The 12,009-nt window shown below is 40.7% G+C and overlaps 1 protein-coding gene across 1 annotated transcript in view; it reads right to left on the bottom strand.

Annotated features, from left to right (window-relative positions):
• Positions 1–12,009, bottom strand: part of LOC137435018 (nebulin) — a gene marked incomplete at its 3' end in the record, with an annotated part of 363,563 nt that overhangs the window by 141,112 nt on the left and 210,442 nt on the right. The window contains 10 exon segments of the mRNA XM_078785019.1: positions 330–434; positions 2,132–2,335; positions 2,773–3,084; positions 3,181–3,288; positions 5,119–5,223; positions 6,391–6,594; positions 8,884–9,195; positions 9,288–9,395; positions 10,683–10,787; positions 10,956–11,159. Of these exon segments, the coding sequence (XP_078641145.1) occupies positions 330–434; positions 2,132–2,335; positions 2,773–3,084; positions 3,181–3,288; positions 5,119–5,223; positions 6,391–6,594; positions 8,884–9,195; positions 9,288–9,395; positions 10,683–10,787; positions 10,956–11,159 (1,767 nt within the window).

Below are 12,009 nucleotides of genomic sequence, written 5' to 3'. Positions count from 1 at the left end.
GGATTTTAAAAGTGATTCTTCACTATTGGGAGATAGGGCTAAAACGATATATAGCAGGATATCTCAAAAAGTTGTGGACGGATGATTTTGATTGAATGTGATTCTGTATTGTGATTTTCTGGTCTACTCTAGGATACAAAACGTAAACTGTTCACCTGGCAGAGGTATGCTCTCTACTGAGTGCCGTTCTAGTTTTGTGTTGCAAACATCATGAGTGCTACATCTCTCCTCTAAGCCTCCATTCATGATTCAAATATGAATGAAAATTCCATCTTAAAAACCTGGAAAATGTTTTTTATACTCTAAACTCTTCAATGCAACAAACTGACCTTGCTGATGTTGAATGCGTTGAGCTTAGCCTGCTGCAGCTCAGGCTCATCAGGGAGCATTGTGTAATGATGTTTCTCTTTCTCTCCACTCGCCCGATACATCCTCTGGAAACAGGGAGTGTGGCAATTGTTATTGAAGAAGGCGGGAGAAATAATGATTAAAATAATAATACCTATAAATTAGCAGTAATATATAATGATCACCTACATAGTACTGCAAAGAATCATTCCAGAACATTTGAACCCTCTTCCTCATACATTCACCCTCCTGCTCCCTTTCCTCTCTTCTAATACTGTCCTGCTTTATTTATTCTCCATCGCTGCACAAACTCCCTCACCTTCTCTTTTCTTCCTTATTCACCATTTACCTTTCAGGTTTTGCTTAAATTCCCTCACCCAAATATTACATGAAAAGTGTAGATCGTCTAGAAAAGCTATTCTAAAAAATAAGCCTCGATTCTTAACAAACTGTATTTAAAAGGTATCATATTGGTTTCACTTTAGCCTGGTGTTGGCTTAGCGGTTTGTGTGCCGGCTTGGGATCCTAGGATCCTGAGTTCGAATCCCGGTCGATTGCTGAATTAACACCAGTGGGGTGTTAATTCATCCTTCCGAGGTCGGCAAATTGAGTACCAGCTTGCTGGGATGAATGATCCCGGTGTGTACCCTAATTTAGAATAGGTACACCGTATCCCTGCGCATCGTAAGAGGCGACTAAGGGTTGGCGTCAGGAAGGGCATCCGGCCATAAAAAAATTGCCTCAAACAGGGAACCACGATAGTCATAAGGCCCGCAAGGTTAACCCCCGCTATAGCGGGGAAAAATGGCCTTAAAACGATCATATATTGGTTTAACACCGATCATATATTGGTAACGGGAGAAAGAAAAAGCGCGGCCAGCGTGGAGGACTTGTTGATTTGCTCAAGCTCTGTCAAGTTGGATGGGGAATGTTGGCGAACAGCAATCTTGAAGTCTTTCCACAGATTCTGAGCTTTGGCTGGGCCACTAAAGGACTTTCACGTTTTTCTTCTGAAGCCATTCTAGTGTTGCTTTGGCTGTATGCTTGGGGTCATTGTCCTGTTGGAACGTAAATCTTCGCCACGATCTAAGGTCTTTTGCACTCCGAAGCAGATTCTCCTCAAGGATTCACCTGCATTTGGCTCCATTCATTGTTCCCTCTGTCCTCACAAGTCTCCTCGTCCCTCCCGTTAAAAAGCATCCCCATAGAATGATGCTGCCACCACCATGCTTCACGGAAGGGATGGTGGTAGATGAGTGATGAGCTGTACTCGGTGATGAGCTTTCTGCCATACACAGTACTTTACTTTGCATTCAGGCCAAAGAGTTCAATTTTCATCTTATGAGACCACAGAATATTTTGCTTCATGCTCTCACAATGAAAGCCGCATTCCAGTGGATTTGGGAACTTCTCTGCTGTTGTACTTGTGTGCCTCCCTCTCTCTCCCCATCTTGTCTCCCAGTCCCTTTATTGTACATGTTGTGTGTCCATTTGCTTTTTTGTGATTGATGTTAGCTCTTACACGAGCCTTGATCTTGTATACAAAAAAAAAACTGTGTAAATTTTTATGAAAAATCTTTAACACCTGAAAAACTTTACAACTTCCAAAATAAACTTTTACAAAGATAACAAATCAGGTAACACTTGAAACAACTAGCACCTTGTAGCTTTAAGTGATAATGAGTAATGTGTAAACATTGCCACTAGTCCTTAAAAGAAACATCAAAAGTTAAACAACTCTCTTTCATTTGGTCTTAAGGTTGATAAGGCATTTAACACTCACATCATTCATTTGTATGGTGTTCAGTTTGGCCAGTTCCATCTCCATTGAGTTAGGTACGGCCGTGAAAGCGACGTTTTGCACGGGTTGTCGGTATTTCCTCTCGCTCAGGTTCTTGGAGGCCTGCATGGCTGCTTCCACATCGAGGGAACCGATTGGGACCCATCCTATTCCAACAATCCACTCCAGATCTGACTTATAAATGCCCTGCATGTGGAAATGAAATGGTGAAAACACACCGAAGGGAGCAGAAACTTGGCAAATACAAACAGTAACTGTAGCTTGTAACGATTGGTTTGTCAAACTTTCAAAACAGCATTATTTAATAAAATTATCGTGATATCATTGATAGACAAACTACTTGGATAATACAAAGTAATTTACTGGATTATAATTGGGCACTCCTCCTTTTATTCACTTGATATAAGCTCTACAAATAGTCCATCAGGTGAATGCATTTCAAGGATCCAGGATAGTTTGAACTGCAAACTTACAAAATGGTAGAAAGTGTCTTTTATACATAATTTAAAATAAAAAAACATTATATTCGTATATAAATAAAAAATAGTACCTTTTATATAATTTTTCACATATTGGTACTTTCATACAATAAATGGTGGTGTATATGGGAAAAAACAACGTACGTCACTGAGAATGTCATTCCTGTTCCTGGCCAGTGCGATGCTGACAGCATCCGGGGGCATGGTGTAGTGGTGGAACTGCTGTTTGTATCCAAGATCGCTGATCATTTCCTGAGCTTTCTTTGCATGGGTCACGTCCATCGTGTCCGGTGATACGTGGTACTTTGTCTTGCTTTCCTCAAAGCCCTTTTTGTATTCACGGTCACTTTGAATCTTGGCCACGTGCATGGACCATACCAGCTTGGGATCATCTTGAAGGCTTTGCAGACCAACACATTGACCCCGAGCAGCAACATGGGCTTGTTTGTACTTATACTGTTGGAGAGAAAACGAAAGTTAAGAAATAGTCCGAGTGTGATGCACCACCATAAGTAAAGGGTATTGTTGAAACTAGATGTTGAATATATTTACATCACTAGCGATGTCTCGTGAGGCCTTGGCAACTTTGATAGGAATGGCATCCACTCTCATGTCATATCCTTTCTTCTTCATCTCCTCCCAACCAAGCTTGTAATAGTTCTGTTAAAACACATTGGTTAATCAAGCATATTGCTGCAGTGCTAAAAAAAATATCATATTTTGCTATTGTGCACGCAGCATATTGATCTGTACTCCATTGTTGCTGGCATTGAATGTAGCTTTTATGAACACAGCAATACAAACACATTGGTTATTTAAATATATTGCTATATTCTATACAAAGAGCAAGGATTGATTTTCTGTATACTATATATTATACACGATTTGATTAATTATCTCTGATAGCCTGAACACATATTTGAGAAATAATATAAACACACGATTTAATGCCCATCTTATGTCTATGCATTTATATTTAATAAAAATGTCCTGATGCGTTGGATCTTTGATACCTGAAAGAATAGTATTTTTTCATGATAAATTAAAAAAATTATACCTGAAAGAACATCTTACAGGTCCAAAACCATAAAAATAACAATCAGTTGGGTACTCATTTTTCTGACCTCAGAAGGATGACAAGCTGAGTCAACCCCACCTGGATTCAATACTAATAATAACCAATGAATCAGCAGTGGGTGGGTGTTAGAAATCCAGAAAGTGGCAAGCAGTGGGTATTAGAAATCCAGAAAGTCGGAAGCAGTGGGTATTAGAAATCCAGAAAGTCGGAAGCAGTGGGTATTATAAATCCAGAAAGTCGGAAGCAGTGGGTATTACAAATCCAGAAAGTGGGAAGTAGTGGGTATTAGAAATCCAGAAAGTGGGAAGCAGTGGGTATTATAAATCCAGAAAGTGTGAAGCAGTGGGTATTAGAAATCCAGAAAGTGGGAAGCAGTGGGTATTACAAATCCAGAAAGTCGGAAGCAGTGGGTATTAGAAATCCAGAAAGTGGGAAGCAGTGGGTATTATAAATCCAGAAAGTGTGAAGCAGTGGGTATTAGAAATCCAGAAAGTGGGAAGCAGTGGGTATTAGAAATCCAGAAAGTGGGAAGCAGTGGGTATTTGAAATCCAGCAGTGAAGTATTATTGAGGATATCCAGTACCCCAAGGCCTAAGGCAGGGGTCGGCAACGTTTCAATAGCGGCATGGCAAAAGTTAACTTATCCACTCTTATTTCGGGATCTGCATGCCATTGATACATTTTAAAATCAATAATAGTTCTACTTACATTTAAGCAGCTTCCTTAATAAATATATTAAAAGGCAGATCTTACTGTTTGGTGAGATCCTTGTGCCTGCTTACCAGGCTAAATAGTTTATGTTATGGACACCACTGATAGGCCAGATATGGATCCAGACCACCAAAATAGAATCTGCTTGTTCTTGTTATCTACCCAACTCATCCAACAAGTTTCGTCCGAATCCATCCACAACTTTTTGAGATATCGTGCTATATATCATTTTTGGCACCATCTATCAATGGTGAAGAATCCGTTAAAAAAAATTTTTTTTAATCTTATCCGGATCCAGATTCGTATCGTCATCAAAATTGAATCGATTCGTCCTTGACATTCACCCATCCTCTCCACCAAGTTACGTCCAAATCCGTCTACAACTCTTTGAAACACCGTGCTATATATCGTTCTTGGCCCTATCTCTCAAAAAAATTCTAGTATTTGGATTCCTATCCGGATCTTCACCAAAATCGAATAATTTAATACTTGTCACACCCAACCTGCCAGCCAAATTTCGGCCTTATCCATTCCTAACTTTTTCAGATATCCTGTTCACAGACAAACAAACAGACAGGGATGAAAACATAAGCTCCGCTCACCTTCGGTGGCGAAGGTAATAATATGACAATGTTTGATTAGCACAAAACCATACCAGGTGCACAATGTACTCAGAAGCTTTTAGAAATAACAACACTCACATCACTTAGGTTTACGGCATTGACTCGAGATTGAATGAATTGTGGAAGATCTGATGGCAGGTTGTACTTGTGTTTAACCTTCTCTGCTCCAGCATGGTACAGTTTCTGCAAACAATGACACAAGCAGAGTTTACAAAACTGATCTGGTTAATCTTTGTTTAAAAAACTCAGTCACTGCCAGTTGCTGATCTTGCCAGTGCTATAAGCCTAACAATTGTTGACAAGGTCAAGATAACATGAAAAATTCAACTTATCTGAACACGGTCGAATGTTTGCTACCTAAGCAGCCATTAATCTACCATAATAGTACATACAATAAGTGGTATATTTTGTGTGCCTTGGTGCACTGCTGTCTAGACCATCTGTCACCCCCAGAGAAAATGTGTTTGCATGTATATATATATGTGTGTGTGTGTATATATATATATATATATATATATATATACACACACACACACACAGTATATTACAAAACGACACCGAGAAAGTGAGAATTGGAACAAAGGGAAAGGAGAGAGAGGATAAAGAGAAAAACGAAGAGGAAATTGGAAGTGAGAGGGGATAAAAGGAGAAAATGGGTAAGATAGAGAGAGGAGGGAAAGGGAAAGGAAGAGGAAGAGGTGGAGAGGAAAGGGAAAACAAGAGAGGAAGAGGAAAGGGAAAACAAGAGAAGGAGAGGTCAAATGAGAAAGAAGGTTTAAGAAGAAAGGGGAGGGGTAGTCACACATGGACTGATTCTTTCTGTGATTTACATAATGTGCAAGTATCATATGAACATATCAGGCAAGTTGACACAACTTTGCAATTACTGTACAAGTAGAAATTTCTGTGCATTGAAATTATCACACATGTCACGCATGTCAAGAGTGACATGATAACATGTTCACGCATTTTAATTTCACAAAGCGGGCACAAGACACATGACAATCACAACGATCTATGTTAACCATATGAAATCTCAGGGGACATTTACAAAGGGAAAAAATAACTTTCAGCGTCACCAAAACTGAAGACATTTATATAATGTATGTTTAAAATAATGTATGTATCAAAACATACATTATTATTAACTAAGATTTACGAACCTGATGGAAACAAGATGTAGCGTGGAGGTATAAGCAGGTATTGCATTGATATTAGTTTCAAAGTCAATAGTGCTAACAGATTGAGACTTTTGCAATTTTGCATGCATGACGTACTTGTCCAATCTACATTTGCAAAAAAAAAACACCTCGTTTTTTATTCCCTAAAAAAAACTTATTTTTCACTCACTTCATTCATCTGCAGAGCATTGGCCTTTGCAAGTTCCATCTCCATTGAGTCAGTCACGGCTGTAAAAGGGACGTTTTGCACAGGTTGTCGATATTTCCTCTCGCTTAGGATATTGGAGGCTTGTTTGGCCGTCTCCACGTCCAAGGAACCAATGGGGACCCAGCCTGTTCCACGGAGCCACTCCATATCTGCTTTGTAAACAATCTGCCAAAGCAACAAAAGTCAGTAATCTCATCATCAGACATATTCATAGCAAAAACACATTGAGGTTACATCTGGTGTTTAACTTCTGGACTGCACATGACTTCTGATATGCCTGGGCATGCGCACTTTTTGTGAATGGATCCTCAGTAAGATGCACTGACTTAATGCACATGGTAAATACACCTCAAGAACAATTTCTGAATCAGTATCCACGGTGTGCACTGAGAATAGAGAATAGGAAAAAATAAACGGAGGATTTTATCATTTAAAAACGCTGTGAGGGTTTGATGTTCGGGGATAGTGTGTGTAGATTATACTTTTCTTTTTTTGTATACAAGATCGGGGCTCGTGTAAGAGCTAACATTAATCACAAAAAGACAAACTGACACATAAAACATAAGATAAAGGGAGCGGGAGACAATATGGGGAGAGAGAGGGAGGCACACAAGTACAACATTTGAGAGCACATCGGGAGATCTTTGGGAGGGAGAGGTCTTGGGGGGAGGAGGCACGGGAAGGGGGGGGGGGGTGGGAGAGGTATAAAACACATGGACACTGCTAGGACTTCCAGGAAAGGTCGGAATTTCTAAAAAGGTGAATCTGGGGTGAATCTGGGGATCTGGGGTTATTTTTACATCCTTTGTGCCAGACCACATTATTAGACTTCAGGAGATTGACAATATCAACACAACCAAGATAATCTACCACTACATATTTGAGTAACTCCAGGAGGTGTTTCAATTTCTGGATATTCCTAATGAGTTTCTCAAAGTATCGTCTAATTGTTTGGGATGCTGTTTCAGTTGTAGGTTACGAGATGGGTTGATTAGAGATTCTGAGTTTGTGGATTGGTAAAGGAAGCAAAGCTCCCAATTCCTAGTGTCCATGGGTACACTAACATGCACTTCCAACATTGGAAGTTGTTGTAATGGTCACTGCAGTTTTTATCGTTTCGACACATGTAGCAGGTTTTCTGCCTTTGACACCAAACTAATTGACATCTGCTCGCGTTGTTATATCAGTAAATGAGAAGAGCAGCTTTTTTTTTCACTGAAAGGAACAGTCGGTGCATTACTTCAATAGACTGCTGTCGCTCATCTCAAAGACTGCTTTAATGTATTTAAAAAACTGATCTGAAAAAAAAACAAGAGCTCTAGGCCACACTAACCTTCAAACTGAATATTTCCATGTAAACACTGATAATCTTCATTGATAGATGAATAAATAATCCCAACAAAAACCAAAAGAGAACAATAAAATGATAATTGCTATTGGCTTACAGTTCAGGGGATCAAGGGTTCTACCCATTGAAGTATGATGTCATAACGGAAGCACTTTTGATATCCTAAATGAATATATATTTTTGGTCCCAATGCAGAGCTCTTTACAATGAGCCATGACTCAATTTTTTTCCCGTTGAGCCGTTTCGGAGATAAAGAGGGGCAAACGTTGAAGGTTTTTCCAAGATGGCAGCCATACCACATGACCTATGACATCATACAACAACAACAACAACAACATGCATTTTAAGGCCATTTTCCCTGCTGGAGCGGGGGTTAGCCTTGCGGTCCCCATGACAATCTTCTCCATTTTGCCCTATTTTCTGCATCTCTCCTTGTTAACCCCCTTGCCCGCATTTCTTCTTCCACCATCTTTAGCCAAGTCTTTCTCGGTCTTCCCCGACCTCTACTTCCTTCTACATTCATTTCCATCACTCTTCTCAACCATTCACTTTCATCCTTCCTCAACACATGACCAGCCTATGACATCATAATTAGCAGTAAAAAATTCTCCAGGTCGAGCCAATACTTTGGTGAAAATTTCGTGTCAATCACACCAACGGCTGCACAAAAGTCCTCGAGGTGATGAGTTGCTCGTTTGTTTGCACAAGTTTGAAGTACGAGTGAGTTAAAGAGAAACACTGAGTGTTGACAAGAAACTTGTGCTGACATTTGCTTTGTTGAAAGATATACATTATGATAAAGGAATCATTACAATGCGCACAATCAATCTTGTATTCCACAAGTCGCATTAAATGTGGCATTAATCCTCCATCTGACAGACCATATCGAGACCTAGAAGTGAATTTACTTCTACACTTGCACCAGTGAGTCGGGAATGGTACATATGAACTGCACAAACTCGCAACACATACTGGGTGTCAATTGGTACAGTTAATGCCCCTCCTCATGACTTCAATTTGCGTCGAGACACAATAAAATATTCATTGTAAATTCTGCAAACTGACATAACATGGTTTTTATATCCACTGAAAACGCGACAACTTACATCACTCAAGAGGTCATTCCTGTTCCTGGCCAGTGCGAAGCTGACAGCATCCGGGGGCATGGTGTAGTGGTGGAACTGCTGTTTGTATCCCAGATCGCTGATTATGTTCTGAGCATTCTTTGCATGGGTCACATCCATCATGTCCTTCGGTAGGTTGTATTTTGTCTTGCTTCCCTCAAAAGCCTTTTTATACTCACGATCGCTCTGCATTTTGGCCACATGCATGGACCACACCAGTTTGGGGTCATCTTGGAGGCTTTTCAGGCCAGCACATTGACCCCGTGCAGCAACATGGGCTTGTTTGTACTTGTACTGTTGGAGAGAAAACAAAAGGTTAAAAATCAGACCAAGTGCAATGCACCACAATAACTAGGGCGAATCATTGAGGTGTTTGAGGCACTCACATCACTAGCGATGTCTCGCGAGGCCTTGGCGACTTTGATAGGAATGGCATCCACTCTCATATCATATCCTTTCTTCTTCATCTCCTCCAATCCAAGCTTGTAATAATTCTGCAATTAAGAAGTTTTTATTTAAAGATAGTAATGTTTTTTGATGTCTGCAATGTTAGAGCATCTGCTCATCACTCGTTTGAGGGTAAATAAATATGAGGCAACATGTGTTATCTCTAAAAACTACTGTATTTGTCCAACATGGTCCTTTGTGAAACGGCTTACTTTCAGACTAGACTAAAACACGACTTCAAAAGGATAGTTGATTATTATTAAAATTAAATCAAACAAGTCAGGAGACGACGATGGTTCACGAGTGAGCGGTATTCAATGACAAAGGTCAAAACCGACATTGAAAATATATAAATAGGAATGTATAATCAGTTATGAGACTAGTTATCTACACAATACTGAAAATGCGGTTTGATTCCGACAACTTTGAAAATTTGACCTTTGTGACCTTCAAAGGTCAAAAGTCTAAGATTCTGAAATTTGTTGGAAAACTTGTATTTCATGATGTATGTGATGATATAAGATCATGTACGACATTTCACCCTATCAGGAAGCGAACAATGTAATAAAACCATCAAAAATCGACTTTTCTAAATTTTGTGACCTTGTGACCTTGACCTTGGGGCGAAAATGAAAAATCTAGCTCCGTGGGGCTAGACACATGACATTGGCCGAACCAAATATCGAAACCCCTGTGAGATTCCTCCAAACCCCTCGGAGAAGATGTAGCTTGAACTCGATTACCCCCTAAAAAGACATCTTTTTCGGGCGTCGCTCCGCCCATAATGGGAGCAATACGCCCACTCTAGGCAGGACACAACTAGATCATGATATCAACCTCCCACCCAAGTTTCATCGGATGATATAATCGGGTAGTTATGCTGCGGACAGACAGACACACAGACACACATCCATGACGAATATAGTGGTCACTCTGTTTGATAACTCGTGAACCAATAGTTGCAGCCTGCTAAGCCAGTCATGTAATAAATATTTCCACAGGTGAACGGCATAGATGTGGATTTTCTGTTGTAGTGTTCTAATGTCTTTGATCTTTATTTTATAATGATACAGCCTTCTTTTGGTTGTAATCTGCATTTGTGGGTTTCAGAAGGTGGAACAGACTCCTCCCAGGACTCAATGTATCCACCTCCATTTCGGTATAGGATCACATTTCAAGGACCAAGTTGGCCCATGAAACGTGAAAGTTTTCCGTGCATCCGCCCATACCCCTGCAATGCCTCATTGGACTTATAGGTGCCATGCTTTTTCACATAATAGAAAAACTTAACTTGAAGCTTCGAGGTCACCTTCAGCGGTGGAATGTATACTCACTTTGCTGATGTTGATGGCATTAACTCTGGACTGGATGAACTCTGGAGCATCAGCTGGGAGGTTGTACTTATGTTTCATATCCTCTCCTCCTGCCCGGTACAGTTTCTTCAAGACACAAATATTAAGACAAAAACAAATTCAACTCTTTTGTCAAATCATAATCACCATTTTCAATGATCGGATGAACACCTGCCAATAGCTGACATTGCGTATGATATGAGTGTGTTCTATACTCACGTTATTGTCACTCATGTATGGTGTGTTTATACTCACGCTATTCATCTGTAGAGTATTGGATTTTGCAAGTTCCATCTCCATTGAGTCAGGAACAGCTGTGAAAGCGACTTTTTGCACGGGTTGTCGATACTTCCTCTCGCTCACGTTATTGGAGGCCTGTTTGGCCGTTACCACATCCAGGGACCCGATGGGGACCCAGCCTGTTCCACGAAGCCATTCCATGTCTGCCTTGTAAATATTCTAGGGAAATTCAAAGTGAAATCATTTCCATTAAAGTACCATCGTCAAATATATAGGAATGTATCCCCAAATAGTACCATCCCCAAAGTACCATCCCCAAATCATTTATAGTACCATCCCCAAATAGGATAAAGGGGAGGGGTATTCGGCAGGACTGCAGGCCATCTACAGGGTACAGGGGAGGACAATGAAGGAAAAAGGACTTTTAAGCATTGCACATACAGGGTCTTTCGATTGCTCCCACGAAAGGATAGAGAGCGGCCAAACCTAATCGGTTCCAAACGAAAAGAACCAGATAGACAAAGATTGGGGAAGGGTGGAGAAGATTCAGAGGTGGGTACGGAGGGTTGTTTGCCCAACCTTGTGAGGCACAGTAGATGCGAAGTATCGATTTCAAAAAGGTGTCTATTCTGTGACACGATCTCATGTCAACGGTCAAAGCCAGTGCGGTAGCACTTATGCACCTGTCATTGGTGGCGTTTCTCAAATGACACAATTTTGTTACCGAGGCATTTATAAACTTTTGAATGAAGGTGCCTTCATTCACACACACACCAAATAAAGAGTTGTGAAATAATGGTTCGTTGAAGAACATGGATCGAACATAAGTCGAGCGGTCACAGAGACAGGTAAAGGCTTGCCACACATTCAGTAGGTTTTGGTGAAAAGCAGGTAGTGTAGCGACCCATGGGTCCCCCAAAGCTCGAGACCAGCAACAGAATCTCCTTGCCCAAGCCGGTGACGTAACCGGCGGCCAAACCGCGGCGCCGAGGTTATAATCCTTTGCACCTGTCGGTCACATGACCACCAAAGCGTGCCTCGCCTGAGAGGCGGGGCTTTGGTTCTGATG

The sequence above is a fragment of the Myxine glutinosa genome, chromosome 1 (assembly GCF_964187855.1).
Source record: "Myxine glutinosa chromosome 1, kmMyxGlut1.1, whole genome shotgun sequence".
Classification (NCBI taxonomy): domain Eukaryota; kingdom Metazoa; phylum Chordata; class Myxini; order Myxiniformes; family Myxinidae; genus Myxine; species Myxine glutinosa.
The sequence above is the reverse complement of the archived record's forward strand: the minus strand, read 5'-3'. Positions and strand labels throughout refer to the sequence as shown.